The sequence below is a fragment of the Poecilia reticulata genome, chromosome 17 (assembly GCF_904066995.2).
Source record: "Poecilia reticulata chromosome 17, P_reticulata-male-v2, whole genome shotgun sequence".
Lineage (NCBI taxonomy): Eukaryota > Metazoa > Chordata > Actinopteri > Cyprinodontiformes > Poeciliidae > Poecilia > Poecilia reticulata.
The window spans coordinates 1,869,495-1,887,827 of record NC_088846.1 but is presented as its reverse complement, the minus strand read 5'-3'; the positions used below and the strand labels follow the sequence as shown (position 1 = coordinate 1,887,827).

Here is an 18,333-nt window from a genome sequence, read left to right as displayed (position 1 = left end):
ACCTGTCATTGCGTGTGATCAGCAAAATGATTGAAAAAGCTGTTTCAACAGTTGAATAGTTTCCTATTGAAAACAAACCACTTTGATGTCCTTCAGTCAGGTTTCCATGGTTACCACAGTACTGAGACTGCCCTAGTCAGTGTTCAATGACATCCATGTAAACACAGATTGTGGAAGAACCACAGTGCTGGTTTTGTTGGAAATCTGTGCAGCTTTTGACACTGTTGACCATGACATATTGAAACGACTGGAGAGTTGGGTCAGACTCTCCAGTCTACCATACCATACCAACTTTATAAAGCACTTTAATACAACCACAGCTGATACAAAGTGCTGTACATTAAAACACAACATAACAATAAAAAAAATAAAAACTCTTAGTTTAAAAAAAAACATACAATTTAAAACTAGATCCTGCTGTATGGAGAGCCATTTCAGCCAAAATTAAATAAATAAATGGGTGAAATATATAAAAAATGAGCAAAATATATCAATAAATGAAGAAAATGAGTGAAATAAATAAATTTGTTAAATAATTTAGCTTTTTCATTAACCCAATTTTTCATAGCTATTTCTCAATTTCCCTTTTTCATTAATCTATTTTTCTTTTAACCATTTTTTAATTTAGCTTTTTCATTAACCCAATTTTTTATTTATTTATTTTTCATATCAATTTCTTTCATTAATCTATTTTTTCAATTAACCACTTTTCTATTTCCCTTTTTCATTAACCCATTTTTTCATTTATTTATTTTTCAGATTATCAATTTCTCCATTCCCCTTTTCTTTTGTCTATTTTTCATTTGTCCATTTTTCATGTATCCCTTTATTTACCCATTTTCCATTAATCTATTTTTTAATTTAACCATTTTTCAATTTCCTTTTTCCATTAACCCAATTTTCTATTTCCCAGTTTCATTCATCAATTTCATATATCTTTTTTATTTACCCATTTTTCTTTTATCCATTTTTCCTTTAACATTTGTTTGAAAAATTTGTAATTCCCATTTTCCCTTATTTATTTAGTATTTTCTTATTTATCACAATCTATTTTCCCGCAAAACTGAGAAATTGATTAATGAAACTGGGAAATAGAAAATCGGGTTAATGGAAAAAGGAAATTGAAAAATGGTTAAATAAAAAAATTGATTAATGAAAAATGGGTAAATAAAGGGATAAATGAAAAATGGACAAATAAAAATAAATGAAAAAGGGAAATTGATAATCTGAAAAATAAATACATAAAAAATTTGGGTTAATGAAAAAGGGAAATTGAAAAGTGTTTAAATGAAAAATATATTAATGAAAAATTGGTAAATGGATAAAGAGGTAAATGAAAAATAGATAAATGAAAAAGAGAAATTGATAACATGAAAAATTCATAAATGAAAAATTAGGTTGATGAAAAACCAAAATTAAAAAATGGGTACATAAAAAATAGATAAATGAAATAGGGAAATTGAGAAATTGATATGAAAAATAAATGAATTAAAAATTGGGTTAATGGAAAAGCTAAATTATTTATTTAACAAATTTTTTATTCATTTCATTTTCTTCATTTATTGATTTATTTTACAAATTTTTTATTTATTTCACCCGTTTATTTTATATAATTAATTTAGGCTGAAATGGCTCTCAATACCGCTGGAGTTGAAAGCCAAGTAAAGTTTTAAGACGAGTTTTAAAAGTCTAGTACTCTACTGGTTTGAATATTACATAAAAACAGGAATTTCTTTGTGTTGATAGGTAACCTCTCATCGAATCAGAAGTCACATGCTGTGCTCCATTTGTTAAAACCGCAGGATGAGTTAAGTTTAATTTTTCGCAGCGGTGGAGCCGCATCCGCATTGGTTGTGCAGCCGCAGAACACTGCGCATGTTACGGTCTAATTAACTTCTACACCTTTATTTAATTCCTCAAGATAAACTGCCGGCTCTTCTGTTTAGAATATAAATGGATTCAACATTGCATTCTCTTTAGTTAGGCCCGAGCAGCTAAGCGCTGCGAAGGCCTATTGTTTTTCAAATGTTTGTTTGTTTATTTATTTATTTATTTATTTGATCCTGACAAATGAATTGGCCTTTTGGGGACTTTAACATATTCAAAAACTCACCAAAATTGGTGGGCCCATAGAGACTGTGAAAAATTTACGTATTTTAAGGTCTACACAAAAATCGCTGAAGAAACGGCTCAACAGCGCCCCCTAGAAAATGTCAAAAGACCCTTTCCTATTCAGTTACTTTATCGTAGAGACTTGAAATTTGGTACACTTGTAGAACTCCCCAAGCCACTCAGAATTTATAATTATTCTCATAGTGTACGTCAAACCGGAAGTCGGTCATTTTGGATTGAAGTTGTGAATTTGACCCCATTTTGGCCTTCACATTTGATCGAACTCCTCCTAGGGCTTTTGATGGTTCTGCTACAAACTTGGTCAGTTGGTTCATAAGGCATGCCCGATTCAAAGTTATCAAAATCATTCAAAGTCATGCATGCTCAAGGGGTGATACCAGGGGTCAAAGTTCACCGACTCACCAAGAAATATTACACTGTTATATCTCCTACAAAGAAACTGACAGTGCCACCAAACTTTCTGTGTGTGATCACCTTTGGATGCCCTACAAGAACCAATCGTGTAATTTTGACATCACTTAAGCCACACCCCCTTAGAACAGGAAGTGTCATGTTTTACTGTGAACGGGCGCTATCTGACCCCTTTATCCTAATCAACATGAAACTGTGTCCACATACAGAAGACATATTGGTGTGTTATGGTTTCCATCCCTATGTGGTTTGGATGCAGCAGGTGGGCGTGGCAAATTGACCTGTAACGCCGTGTCTATACGTTTGGCTCTGAATTCCACAATTTTGAGTCCAGCTGCACCAAACTCACTGGGATGGATCCTTATCCAACTCCGGACAGGAATCCAGTGGAATATTTGGTGGGCATGGCCTAATGTCTCAACAGCGCCCCCTAGAAGAGTTTCAATAATCAGCCTCGAGCCATGCTTTAACCTAGAATTATGAAACTTGGTACACATGTGTATCTTGTCAGAATGTACAAAAATGTCTCTTGGAGCCATGGTCCAAACCCAACAGGAAGTCGACCATTTTGGATCAAATCCGCCATTTCCTGTTTTTCACAGACGTCGCATCTGATCGAACTCCTTCTACAGCTTTTGAGATACAAACTTCAAACTCACTCAGCTCATTTTTGAGACATTGAAGATGAAAAGTTATCAAAAGAATTCTCGTACATCAAAGGATGTGGGCGTGGCTAAGTGTCAAACTTTGGCTTTGTGCCATGAAATATTAAAATGCAATAACTTCTACAGGCAAAGTGACAACTGAATCAGACTTTCCATGTCTCATTATTGACCAGCCTTGATCACATTCACTTGGTCAATTGATGACATCACCTAAGCCACGCCCCTCTCCAACAGGAAGTCACCTGTTTTTATAGTCAGATGTCATGTTTACTATATCATTCAAATGGGGTTAATCCTGTGCCAACTGATATAAAATGACATGATGATGCACTTTGTGAATGTTGGCTGCTAGCTGGACCATGTGGGTGTGGCTTATTCTCAAATAGCATTGCTTGCCATGTCTATGATCGTCTCTAAATCAAACATAATTCATCCAATTTGCACCAGATTTTCTATGATCGACTCTGGTGAACCTCTAAAGAGCCCAATAACTTGACTCCACTTCGCCCCTCCCCTTAGGTTAATCAAAAAGATGCATCTCCTCTCTACATTGGCCAATCTGCATGAGATGTTGCGGGCTGTACCAGGGAGCAATGCTGGAAATACAATGCAGCTAATGTCAACACAAGTGACAAGATAAAGTATCAATCAAGCTGTTCAGATACACATACATTCTCCCAAAACTTAAACTGTCATGATCTGTGGTTGGTGGTGGTGAGGATGAACGCTGAGACCCAGGTGATGATGATGATGATGTTTATTGTAATTTAATGAAGAGAAGCTCAAACACAGTCCAGTACGGGGCGGCATGGTAGGAACACATGCAAACAGCTAATACAGGTAGCCACTGAAAAAACTGAAGACTGAATGCGACAGCTACATTATTACATTATAACTTGACTCCACTTTGCCCTCTAGATTTATCAAACCAAACCAAACCAACTTTACTTATAAAGCACTTTAAAACAACCACAGCTGATACAAAGTGCTGTACATTAAAACACAACATAATAAAAAAATAAAAACGTACAATTTAAAACTAGATTCCGCTGGTGTTGAAAGCCAAGTAAAATGGATGGGGCAGTGGTGTATGCACAGAAGCTATGAAGGTTGCCAGCCTGTTTCTTTCATCCTATCTCTGTGAATCAGCGTTTTCTGACATTAACTTAATCAAGAACAAACACAGAACATGCCTCACTGATGCACATCTGAAAGATGCACTCACAGTTGCAGTTTCAAGGTACACACCAGATTACAGTGCACTGGTGAACAGCATGCAATGCCAGTCTTCTCACTAATAAGGAAACCAATACCAGATGTCAGTGGCAACATGGCAGTGTCATGGCAACGTTTAATTAAAATATTTAGGAATTGTGTTCAATTTAAAAGTGTGTTCATGACATATAACAGTTATAATTTTGTTAAAAATGCAGCAGTCATGAGTTCATAATGTGATAAGATCTATTTAAAAATATGTAAGTTGATTTTTCTTTAACATTACATAATTGATAACTTTTTGAAGCATGGTGCAACATAGTTCATAATTTGTTAAAAAAAATGTTTGAGTGGCTAGTGAAAATTTGACTTTTCCTATGAAATGTAGTGATGTAAGTGGTTATCTAAAAATTGAACAATTACTGAGATTAAAAGAGATAAAGTGCTGAATATTGATATGTGTTTCCCACCTTGTTTTCATTGCTAATTATTGTGAGAAATCATTAACGTGATCAGTGTCTTCTCATAGATTAGTAATACATTATCAATAATGATTAATGATACTCATGGCAAACTGAGTAAATTTGTTATTTCAGAAGAGCGTGTCAAACTGGTAGCCCTTTGTAAGACTGAGTACCCATGAAGTAGCTCTCAGTTTCAAAAAGATTGGTGAGCCCTCATCTACTCGTTTTCTCTGTTCTGTATCTAATGGAGACTGAAATTTCTACCAATGTTTTGGAATGCGCTTCTGAACCAGACGCTCCAAAGCGTCCGGTCCATAACTCTTCAACATGCTGTCAGCTACCGGTCAGAAAGACGCATTTAGTTCAGAGTTCATTAGATGATATTCGGAAAGGATTCTTTTATTGATTGATTTCAGTTGCCTCTGCTATGAACTCTAATGTCTGCCCATGTGCACCAGTCAAGAGTGTTAATTATAACCTGTCAAATACACGACGTGCCTTAAATTTTCCCATCATTTAAAAAAATAACCGGTCAAATACGGAAAATATTCTGTTAACGCGACCTCTGCTCCAAACCCATCCAATCACTGAATAAATGCTTATGACAAGTAAATGTGTGGATGTGCCAAAACTTTCTCCAGCTGAACAGAAACTAAACTGAAGTTATCTTTGGACCTAAGAGAAACAATCCATAGTCCAACTCACAGCTTCAGTTATTACAACTAAAAACTAGCGATCAGGCCTGAAATCTGGGTGCAATGATGAACTTTGACTTGAACCTCCAGAGCCACATAGACATTGACAAAATTGACCATCTATCACCTGAAGAAAATATCAATGATTAGACAAGTCATTCATGCATTTATCTTTAGTCGCATTGATTACTGCAACAGTGTCTTCACAAATCAATCCTCCAGCTACAGCTGATCCAGAACACTGCTACTAGCATTCTCACTAAAACCAGGAAGATGGAGCACATCACCCCAGTTCTAAAGTCCTTCCACCGGCTCCCTGTAGCTCAGAGAGTAGACTTTAAAATACTGTTGTTAGTTTATAAATCACTGTACAGCTTAGCACCATAATACATTAAAGATATGCTGCTGTTGTATCAACCTTCCAGACCTGTCAGGTCTTCTGGTTCTGATCTACTCTGCATCCCCAGAAGCAGAACCAAACATGGGGAATCAGCATTCAGCCTTTATGCACCACAAATCTGGAACAAGCTTCCTGAAAACTGCAAAACAGCTGAAACATGGAGTTCCATTAAATCCAGACTTAAAACGCACCTGTTTAGAGTTGCTTTTGGAACATTATAATGAAACATTGATAAACATTCTGATGTATAATGCCACCAGACAAAATGTTATGTTTCAATTATTGACTGTCTTCTTTGACTGTATTTTTGTGTTGTTTACACTTTGAACTTCCCTGTTGCTGAAATGTGCCATACAAATAAACTTGACTGATTTTGTTATTCAACCATCAATTGAAATCATGTGTGTTGAAGCAGGGAAATGCCAAAAACATGCAGGACAATGTGCGTTGTGTACCAGGGCTGGGAAACACTGCTCTAGATAAAGGCTTGTAAGGACAGTGAGGCATTGACTGTAAACCAATTGTCTCTTCTTAAAGCTGTATTTTTTGTTTGCCTATAGTCATGAGCTGGATTTGGAGGAGTGTCCACAGCTTACACTGAAGGAGGTTTGGTCCAAACTAGGACTCAAGCACAAACTCCAGCCCCAGTAAGTCTTTTTCCTTCTATTCGAGTATTTTTTCTATTATAATTCTGCTTGCTTTTGTTTAAACAACTACCAGAAACTTAGTTATATGATCCAATATAAACTGTGTCACTAGTCAAAATATTAACCAGTAATACCAGTTGGTTTGTCTTATGGTTCTTATGGTAATTCAAAAATGCACTTTCTAATGTTCTGAATTAAAATTTGCAAATTACACCTCCATGAGAAGATCATAGAACATGATGCCAAAAAACATTTCTGGTATGAACCAAAAATGATGATATTCACAGTATATCAAAGTTAGTGAGTATGATAGTTCTTTTTAGAGTTGTGAAACAGACATTCAGTCAGTCCAGTTTAGTTTGGTTGTAAGGTGGTCTAGAGACATTTTAAGTTGGATCAATTCATATAAAATGTCTTTGAATATTAACCTTCAGCTACATCCTTAACAATGGCAAACTGTCATTTAACAAGTCATTGGGACCCTCGGGGCAGTCACTCCCATACTGGAGCAGTGGCTACAACAGATCCCAGGAACAACATCAGACATCTCAGTCCAGAAATGTGCAGTACTAGTACAGCCAAGATACTGCGCAGAACCCTCAAGCTCCCAGGCCTCTGGTAGAGGACCCGAGCTCAGAGGATGAGAGAGAGAGAGACCACCCGCGGAGGGTGAGAAAGGAATATATATATATGTATGTATATATATATATATATATATATATATATATATATATTAGAGGTATGCCAATCGATCGGTCACCGATCATAATCGGGCCGATTTTCGTGAAAGTGCATGATCGGCGATCATTGGCTCTTGTTACCAATACTGATCACCTGCATCTATTTTCGCAGCCTGCCTGTGCAGCTGGTCTCCTCTTTCCTTCACACTGCGCAAATGCGCAGCAACAAATCCTAAATGATGTTGAACTATAACGCACTGAGTGAATGGGAAAGTTTGCGTGTTGTGGCGGAAAATTGAAGCACGTCAAAATGCATCAACACAACAAAGCTAATACGACATAAAAACAATGGCATACTTGACGGAGTTTGGCTACATCGAGGCTCACTGCAGTAAGAAAGACATATGGAGGATATCTGAGCAGGTAAAGCAACGCACAGATACAAACACTCGCCCGGATTAGCATGACGGTCAGAAAGCTAAACAAATGACCCACAAAATTATTTAAGTCTTCGAGCTGCGATGTAAGACGCTGATTCTGCTCTCGCTGTTGAACCGCTGCTACGCGCTACAGGTAGTAATATTTCACAGACGGAGCGCCGCTTCTGCTCTACCTGGTAGTGACTCTCACACCGAACCTCTGCTTAAAGCTGCAGCATCTAACTTAAAAAAAATACATTTTACATGCGTATTAAAACTTTCGCTGTCCTAACATGAGACAGATAATCTCTAAAAAAATAATCGATCTCCTCCCTGTTCTGCATAATTGCTCTGCTCAGTCAGAAACAGCCACTCAGAACTAGCAGTTATCAGCTAGCCGCCATGCTATCAGGAAGTTTTCATTCAGTAACTCAGGATTGTTTATTGTAATGGAACCTGTATTTGCCTTTGAATGCTAAGTTTTATACTTGAATTTTTTTGGCAATGTTGAGAGGTTTTATTCTGGCTCTTTGCATTATTTAGCCTCTTCAGAGCCTCCATATGTTATCAGTCTATTAAAGATAGTATTATTGATAGCAGTACAATTTGCACAATGCCTGTTTTGTTTAGTTTTCTTTTTGGAAAAAGTTATTAAATTAAGTTATTAAATCTAAATTAAGGTGAATCCATGGTTCCTTTTTCCAAATAATGTAACCGGTAGTGTTTATGATAAAAAATAAATAATTATGTGATCGGTATCGGTGATAGGTTTTTTTCCTGCCCATACCGGATTGGCACATCTCTAATATATAAATATATATATATATACTGCTCAAAAAAATAAAGGGAACACTTAAACAACACAATATAACTCCAAGTAAATTAAACTTCTGTGAAATCAAACTGTCCACTTAGGAAGCAACACTGATTGACAATCAATTTCCCCTGCTGTTGTGCAAATGGAATAGACAACAGATGGAAATTATTGGAAATTAGCAAGACACACTCAGTAAAGGAGTGGTTCTGCAGGTGGGGACCACAGACCACTACTCAGTACCTATGCTGTCTGGCTGATGTTTTGGTCAGTTTTGAATGTTGGTGGTGCTTTCACACTCGTGGTAGCATGAGACGGACTCTACAACCCACACAAGTGGCTCAGGTAGTGCAGCTCATCCAGGATGGCACATCAATGCGAGCTGTGGCAAGAAGGTTTGCTGTGTCTGTCAGCGTAGTGTCCAGAGGCTGGAGACAGGCCAGTACACCAGGAGACGTGGAGGAGGCCATAGGAGGGCAACAACCCAGCAGCAGGACCGCTACCTCTGCCTTTGTGCAAGAAGGAACAGGAGGAGCACTGCCAGAGCCCTGCAAAATGACCTCCAGCAGGCCACAAATGTGCATGTGTCTGCACAAACGGTTAGAAACCGACTCCATGAGGATGGTATGAGGGCCCTACGTCCACAGATGGGGGTTGTGCTCACAGCCCAACACCGTGCAGGACGCTTGGCATTTTCCAGAGAACACCAGGATTGGCAAATTCGCCACTGCCGCCTTGTGCTCTTCACAGATGAAAGCAGGTTCACACTGAGCACATGTGACAGACGTGACAGTCTGGAGACGCCGTGGAGAGCTGTCTTCTTCCTGCAACATCCTTCAGCATGACCGGTTTGGCAGTGGGTCAGTAATGGTGTGGGGTAGCATTTCTTTGGAGGGCCGCACAGCCCTCCATGTGCTCACCAGAGGTAGCCTGACTGCCATTAGGTACCGAGATGAGATCCTCAGACCCCTTGTGAGACCATATGCTGGTGCAGTTGGCCCTGGGTTCCTCCTAATGCAGGACAATGCTAGACCTCATGTGGCTGGAGTGTGTCAGCAGTTCCTGCAAGAAGAAGGCATTGAAGCTATGGGCTGGCCCGCCCGTTCCCCAGACCTGAATCCGATTGAGCACATCTGGGACATCATGTCTCGCTCCATCCACCAACGTCACGTTGCACCACACTGTCCAGGAGTTGGCGGATGCTTTAGTCCAGGTCTGGGAGGAGATCCCTCAGGAGACCATCCGCCACCTCATCAGGAGCATCCCCAGGCATTGTAGGGAGGTCATACAGGCACGTGGAGGCCACACACAATACTGAGCCTCATTTTGACTTGTTTTAAGGACATTACATTAAAGTTGGATCAGCCTGTAGTATGTTTTTTCACTTTAATTTTGTGTGTGGCTCCAAATCCAGGCCTCCATTGGTTAATAAATTTGATTTCCATTGATAATTTTTGTGTGATTTTGTTGTCAGCACATTCAACTATGAACAGAACAAAGTATTCAATGAGAATATTTAATTCATTCAGATCTAGGATGTGTTATTTGAGTGTTCCCTTTTTTTTGAGCAGTGTATATATATATATATATATATATATATATATATATATATATATATATATATATATATATAAGGGGGTACTACGTACCCCCGCTAAATCTTTTAAGGGTACGCTTTACCTGCAAGAGAGAGGAGCGGCTGTCTGCTGTAAAAACATCAATGGGTTCACTGTGCAGCAGTGAGTTCACCCACTAATCAGCCGTGATTGATTAGTTTTGCAAGAACAATCTAAAACACGACTTAATCAGTTAATAAATAGCTTTTTTCTCATTTTATATTGTTTCTGAACTGTTTGTGCTTTACTAGAGCAGCGGTGCAATATGTCGATCGCGGAAGGTTTTGAGTCGATCTCGGCATTTGGTGACAAACTGAACGTCGCAGGACGCTGAGACCAACACGTCCCCCTCTGATGGGCTTATCAAAAGGTTCAGAACTTTATTAAAGAACTAAAAACATCAACAAAACGTGTTCAAATTAATGACACAACGACAATAATAATCTCAGTAATTATTGTTTCAACAATGTGTTGCGCAATTCTATGCATTTCGGTTCCATAACCAAAATAACTGGCAGACCAGGAGTTTAAAATTAACTAATCAACCACCGCTGTGTTTAGGGGAGGCTTATTAATGATCGCAAAGTAACGGACTTAATGTTATGTTTTTAACGTAATCTCTGTTCAGCTTGTGGAGCGCAGGAGGTTGCCATGGCAACAGGTGTGCTTAAATGACAGAGAGACGGAGAGTAAAAAGGTGTGAGTGGTTTAGAGTTGATCACTTGTTCAGGTTGTTTTACCTTCGTCTTGGCGCATCACAGCCGCTGTAATTTCTGAACGTTCAATAAACGACAAACGTGTACTAATTACCTTGTTCTTTGTGACTCTACGTCATTTACAACAAACATTAAACACTGTAAATATGTTTCATTAAGTATTTAACAAACAAATGGCTTCTACTGCGATAATTATGTGAAATTAAATTAATTGTCTAATATAAAAAAATAGTTTGGTGCTGTTGGGCTCAGAGTCTGAGAGGCTTTTCCTCAAAAAAAATTTTTGCCTCTTAATTAGTGGAAATATTGATGTTGATGAGACTTTCTCCAAAATAACCTTTTTCAACCTTCGTAGCTCCACTGTTGAAACTGAGGCTCTAACATTCACAAATGACAGTGAAATAAAATCCAGTCCAACATCTGGTTTGAGGTGATAACTCTGGAACCTGCTGGAGGAAAAATATCCCAACTTCAGAAGATGTGCTTTTAACTTAACAGAGCTCTGTGGTTCCTCCTATCAGTATGAGAGTCAGAGTGAGGAGGCGCCATGTTAGGAAGAGAAGTCATGCAGGATCTTCAGAACAAACAGGTCATGATGCTGGGCTACTGATTATCCCTCTGTCTGGACACAGGAACAATATAACCAGTTAAAAGATAAAATGAATGGTTATATGCCAGACATGGAAAACTGGGATGCACTCCATGCCATGATGTTCAGAATTTAGGTCTCATGGCATCTCAAGGTGTCAACATTTCAGCCAGTGGGATGAGGGAAATACAGCTTTATTTTGTAGCAATTCAAGAGCTACCCAGTGTTTATCGCTTCGCAAAAACATTCATCAGCACAAAAACTCCAAAGCACACAAAGAAGCAATATATATATATATATATTTTTTTTTTTTTTTGTGTGTGTGTGTGTGTGTCATAGTACCCCCAATAATTTTAAACTACTTTCACCCCTGCATATGTATGTAGTGTATGCACATTTCATTAAAAAACTAAACAAAAACATCTTATTGCTGTCTTACCTTTACTTATCAATGAAATCCATTCACCGCTAATTCTGCACAAAAATATCCGCTCATCCAAAGCCAAGTCTATCCTCGGCATGTCTTTTCTGTTCCGTTTAAGAATCATCAAACTATCTCGAAGCAAAAATTTCAGCTCCGGTGTTGGTCTTCCTTTAGTTATTATCTCCTGCTTCAATTGAAAATCCACTTTAGAAAACTTTTTAAGTGTAGAAATGTAGTCTTTCATATTGACGTCAGAAGAGAGGAGAAAACAAATATATTGCTGTATTTTACTTATTTACTGTATGGCTAGCTCCATGGCTAGCTCACTTTGCAGTTCTGCAGTTTTGGAGTCACAATATCTGGGAACATGAGCGCCCCCGGCGATGAGGCAAGAGACCTGTCTGCCTCGCCTCGAGTCTTTTCTCTGCCGTTTCTGATCACTCCTCCGCACACAAAACACGATACACACAGTTGGTGACAATAAAAAACACTGTACATTATATATATAAGTTAAAATATGGAAAGTCAGTCCATATATTAAATGTTTTTTAGCCATTTTATTGCCGGCGTACATGCTCCCATAGAATGGCAACCGGTGCAGTTAGCAAGAGGTTGCGCAATCCCAGGTGAGGCTCAGCTCGCTGCTGCCTCACCCGGAAAATGCGAAAATTCTGCGATTTTGAAGAAAAAATCATCAGAATTTGTTAAGCTAAGTAAAACATAGATACTTTATATAGTACAAACCACAAGGTGAAAATAGCAATATAAATGATTTTATTATTATATATTATTTTTCCATGATGACAGGTGAGGCTACGTATGTATGTATGCATGTATGCATGCATGGATGTGTCAATGTCAAATTTATTTATATAGCACTTTAAAACAGGTATTAAAACTGCACCAAAGTGCTGTACAAGAAAGACAATACAAAAATACAAAAAATTAGTTTTAAGAAGCGATTTAAAATGATCCAGGCTGTGGGCAGATCTAATCTGGAAAGGTAACTTATTCCATAAAACAGGAGCTGCAACAGAAAAAGCTCGATCTCCTTTCCTCTTAAGTCGAGTCCGAGGAACTGTCAGTAATAACTAATTATTTGATCGTAGGGTTCTGGACACAGACCGGAAATTTAAAAGGTCCCGAAGATAAAGGGGGGCTAACCCATTTAAAACTTTATAAATTAACAAAAGAATCTTAAAATCTATTCCATAAAAGACAGGCAGCCAGTGTAAAGATGCTAGAGTTGACCTTATATGGTCATGCTTCCTGGTTCCTTATATATATATCCTGCGGATGTCAGCAGGAAGATTCTCAGTCAGTCCCAACAAACATGTCCTTACACTTAGAAGCAACTTGCTCTTAAAAGTTATATCAAGACTGTTGAGCTATTACAACTGTTGACTGTAGGGGCAATTCTACAAGGAGTGAATAAATGATCAGATAGCAGATTGACATTTAATACAAAGTTCTGACAGTGCTGTGTTCATCTTGTGTCTGGCCTCAGGAATGATATATATTCTATGCAAGATTTTAACTCATCTTTCCCAAAAGGAGTTTTCCACTTGCCTTTTACTTACAGGAATTATCTACATTGAGGTTGTTGAGGGCCTTTATACACTTTCTAAGTAAGACTTAGGCTGAGTATTATTGATTATCCATTAGATCAGTGGTCCCCAAACTACGGCCCGTGGGCCGAATCCGGCGCGCCTCCACATTTGGTCCGGCCCCCTGAACAATACCAGAGAGCATTTAGATTTTTTTTCATATACCGTATTTTCCGGACTATAAGCCGCAACTATTTTCCTAAGCTTTGAACCTTGCGGCTTATAGCCTAGTGCGGCTTATATGTGAATTTTCTTCAACACTCATGGGGCTCTTTAGCAGGAAGTGAATCATTGGAAGTCAAAATTGGAAATCAAAGAAGAAAGCTCCCTGTAAGAGCCATAAAGCAGGAAAGATAGAATGTGGAAAAGTACATTTTATAGTTGCAGTTTATATTTTATATAATTCTTAATTCATCTTGTTAGGTAGTTTTTGTTCTAAGAAAATTATTGATATGAAAAATGTTTGACGTCCTTTGTAGTAACGTATGGAGAAGTGCAGTGTGCCATATTAGACAGCTGTACGAGAGCATATAGTTTCTTACCGTGCGTGCAATGATTGTAACCTTTATTTTAGTAAGACATCTAAACCTAAAGGACTCGTCATGTCGTGCGAGTGAAGAAGTTATTGTGTCTGCAGCTCTGAGTGGTTTCTTTTAAAAAACCGAAGAAAGAGTGCCAGTACACTCCCATTAAAACAATTAGGTTATAATAGTGAATTAAAATTTGAGAATGTTGTTGATCAGTTAAATAGCATTGAGGGGAAAAAGAAGATTTTTCTTTTTTTAAATAATACTCTGATCATTATGAGAATTTGAGGTATAGAAATTAGGATCCAATAGATGGCAGTAGTGCAACAATAATGGATGATGATCCAGATTTGCAATATGGATCATATTGCAAATCTATCAACACCCGGCTGTCCCGCCAAACTTTCATCTGGAACAAGGAGAAGATCGATCAGAGATGCAGCCAAGAGGCTCATGATCACTCTGCATGAACTGCAGATATCTACAGCTGAGGTGGGAGAGTCTGTCCATAAGACAACAATCAGTCGTACACTGCACAAATCTGGCCTTTGTGGAAGAGAAAAGAGATATCTTTTCTCAAAGATATCCATAAAAAGTCTCATTTAAAGTTTGCCACAAGCCACCTGGGAGACACACCAAACGTGTGGAAGAAGGTGTTCTGGTAAGATGAAACCAAAATCCAACTTTTTGGCCACAATGCAAAATGATATGTTTGGTGTAAAAGCAACACAGCTCATCACCCTGAACACACCATCCACACTGTCAAACTTGGTGGTGGCAGCACATGGTTTGGGCCTGCTTTTCTTCTGCAGGGACAGGGAAGATGGTTGAAATTGATGGGAAGATGGATGGAGCCAAATACAGAATCATTATGGAAGAAAACCTGTTGGAGTCTGCAAAAGACCTACACTGGGATAGAGATTTATCTTCCAACAAGAAAATGATCCCAAACATAAAGCAAAAGTTACAATGAAATGGTTCACAAATAAACATATCCAGGTGTTAGAATGGCCAAGTCAAAGTCCAGACCTGAATCCAATGGAGAATCTGTGGAAAGAGCTGAAAATTGTTGTTCACAAGCGCTCTCCATCCAACCTCACTGAGCTCCAGCTGTTTTGCAAGGAAGAATGAGCAAGAATTTCAGTCTATCAATGTGCAAAACTGATAAGTATACCCCAAGCGACTTGCAGCTGTAATTGCAACAAAAGGTGGCGCTACAAAGTATAAACGCAAGAGGGTCGAATAATATTGCATGCCCCACTTTGCAGTTTTTATTTGTTAGTTTAAAATATCCAATAATTTTTGTTCCACCTCACGATTGTGTCCCACTTGTTGTTGATTCTTTACAAAATAATAAAAAATGTAGACCTTTATGTTTGAAGCCTGAAAAGGCTTCAAAAGGTTGAAAAGTTCAAGGGGGCCGAATACTTTCACAAGGCACTGCATGTCCCCATGGCAGTCTAGGGGCACAGGTGGGGGGTGTAACACTAAATGTCCAAGGCCTTGGAGACAAAATAAACCCAGCAGTAGGATCTGGCATATGTTGACAAAACAATTTCGGTTGTCCAGTCCACAGTACAAAATTTTTCTTTGCATGGGGCCTGGTGTTGCAAAATGTGTGAATGAAATTATATTTTGGGATGGTTTAAGGAGTTTGCAATAGTAGAAGCAGATATAGCATGTTGTACAAATAAATCTAAAAGATTTTTACTAGATTTTTCAAGGGTGGTTTTTTTTTTCAGATTGTTGGTCTGTGTCAGGCTGCACAGTGGCGCAGTTGGTAGAGCTGTTGCCTTGCAGCAAGAAGGTTCTGGGTTTGATTCCCGGCCCCGGTCTTTCTGCATGGAGTTTGCATGTTCTCCCTGTGCATGCGTGGGTTTTCTCCGGGTACTCCGGTTTCCTCCCACAGTCCAAAAACATGACTGTCAGGTTAATTGGTCTGTTTAAATTGCATGGTTGTTTGCCCTGCGACAGACTGGCGACCTGTCCAAGGTGAACCCGCCTCTCGCCCAGAACGTCAGCTGGAGATGGGTGCCAGCAACCCTCCCGACCCCACTAAGGGACAAGGGTGCAAGAAAATGGATGGATGGATGGTCTGTGTCAAAAGTAATGACATTATTGGGGTAGTGGAGACGTCTCAAAGATTGAAGATGTAGAATCTGGGCTTGAGAGGCTTGGTGATAGATCATATGTCTCGGACTCTGCGCCAAGGTTTACAGTGATTGGATTTTCCCCATCTGTCCAAAGTGTGGGATGCATTATGACAAAGTAGACGTATGTTACTGGTACAAAATTAATCAGGCCACTGAAGTTGTGCAGAAGCTATCAACTGACTAAACAGTGAAAAAGGTTGAAAGCAGTATCTCAACACAAGTTAGCCACTGAGGATGGACAGATTTGCATGATGAAATGGATTTGCAATCACCAGGCATGGATTATGTCTGCTGTTCATGCTAGAGAGCCAGGAGACACCTAACAAAGATGGGTCTAAAAACTGAAATAAGTGACCATCTCACAACCATGTGTTGTCCATATATACAGGGTGGCTATAAGTTTCCATACATAGGAGAATGTAAAATTTAGATTTCTTTAGTATTTCAGATACCCAAGAACATGCATTTGTCAAAAAAGCAAAGAATTGAAATTATACTGATGGCTGGATCGGGAAGCAGTCGCACGGTTGCACAAAACTTTAAGAGAAAACATTTAACGAGCATCACATATACAAAACTTATTTGCAAGTTTCAGAAAACTGGAAATGTTGCAGATCAACCACAAAATGGTTCAAGATGTGCAGCGAATACATAGTCCCACGAAAATAAAAACAGTTGTCCAATATAAAATGTTTATTTTTTGTATGTATGGAAACTTATGGCTCACCCTGTACAATTCCAAGATGGATGGAATTGACCTCATCAGTTGATTGATGAGTTGCTAATGCATAAATGGCAAAAAAAAAAGTGGACATTGAGGGTCTGAATCAGTGGTCCCCAAACTACGGCCTGCCTCCACATTTGGTCCGGCCCCCTGAACAATACCAGAGAGCATTTAGATTTTTTTTACAGTCGTATTTTCCGGACTATAAGCCGTTGCTTTTTTCCTAAGCTTTGATAGCCCGGTGCGGCTTATATGTGGATTTTTCTTCAACCACCAGGGGGCTCTTTAGCAGGAAGTGAATCATTGGAAGTCAAAATTGGAAATAAAAGTAGAAAGCTCCCATTAAAACAGAATTAGGTTTTAATAAGGAATTGAAATTTGAGAATGTTGTTGATCAGTTTAATAGCATTGAGGGGAAAAAGATTATTATTTTTTTTTTTAAATAATACTGGGATCATTATGAGAATTTGAGGTATAGATATTAGAATCCAATAGATGGCAGTAGTACAACAATAATGAATGCAAGCTGCCATTGAAATCTAAAGAAGAAGAAGAAAAAAAAAAAAAGAAGAAAGCGCCTATTTTCATTTACCACATTCTAGTAGCAGACACAAAGAAAACTACCGTAATCAGTTCAGTTAAATCTAAACTTGGCAACTTTTTCTTTTTCAACCGTAATAAATGTGATATTCAATTGACCTGTTATGACTCAAATTTTGGGTGTCCGCCCCCCTCTGCAGCATCGTTGTGGAAAACCTAGAGCGGCAGAGATATCTGCGGCTTATGTATGTTACACCGCGGTGCGGTGTATGTTTACTGTTTTTGTTTTGTTTTGTTTTTTTAACTCTGGGGTTGCGGCTTATAGTCCGGAAAATACAGTGTTTATTTGATAAATAGTGTTATTTCCTGGATTTCTTCTGTGAAGAACCTAGAGAAGGTTATTTGACTATTATTTCTTTCTTTCATTAATAGTGTAATTTCCTGACTGTTGTTCTGTGAAGAACCCAGATAGGGTTATTTGATTGTGCTTTCTGGAAAACAATACATTTTTACATTTAGGCACTACTGCAATCGTCGCACTTTTTCTGTTACAAACTGATTCCAGCCCCCCACCAGTAAAGGAAAAAGTTATGTGGCCCTCAGGAAAAAGTTTGGGGACCCCTGGTCTGAATGCACCTTGTGGATTTGTCTTTAGTGTACTGCAAAGACCTCTCTGTATGTTGCAAACCAAAAAAGAACATCATGCAGTTTCTTCAGTTTTGTATGAAGTAGCCAAAACTTTTATGGCTCATCATCAAAATAACAACTCTGACTTTTCAGAGTTGATATCTTGACCCAGACCTTTTAGTATAAGGGTCCAGTGAAGGCATTGCCCCATGTCTCAGTCCATACAAGGGCTAATGCCCATCTGCCAAGGTGATAAACTCGAACGAT

The 18,333-nt window shown here is 38.5% G+C and overlaps 1 protein-coding gene across 1 annotated transcript in view; it reads left to right on the top strand.

The window, feature by feature from the left end:
* The window catches only part of tgs1 (trimethylguanosine synthase 1), a 110,038-nt gene that overhangs the window by 40,725 nt on the left and 50,980 nt on the right, over window positions 1-18,333 (top strand). Inside the window, exon 7 of the mRNA XM_008433524.3 lies at window positions 6,544-6,630. Within this exon, the coding sequence (XP_008431746.1) occupies window positions 6,544-6,630 (87 nt within the window). The remainder of the gene's footprint in view (window positions 1-6,543; window positions 6,631-18,333) is intronic.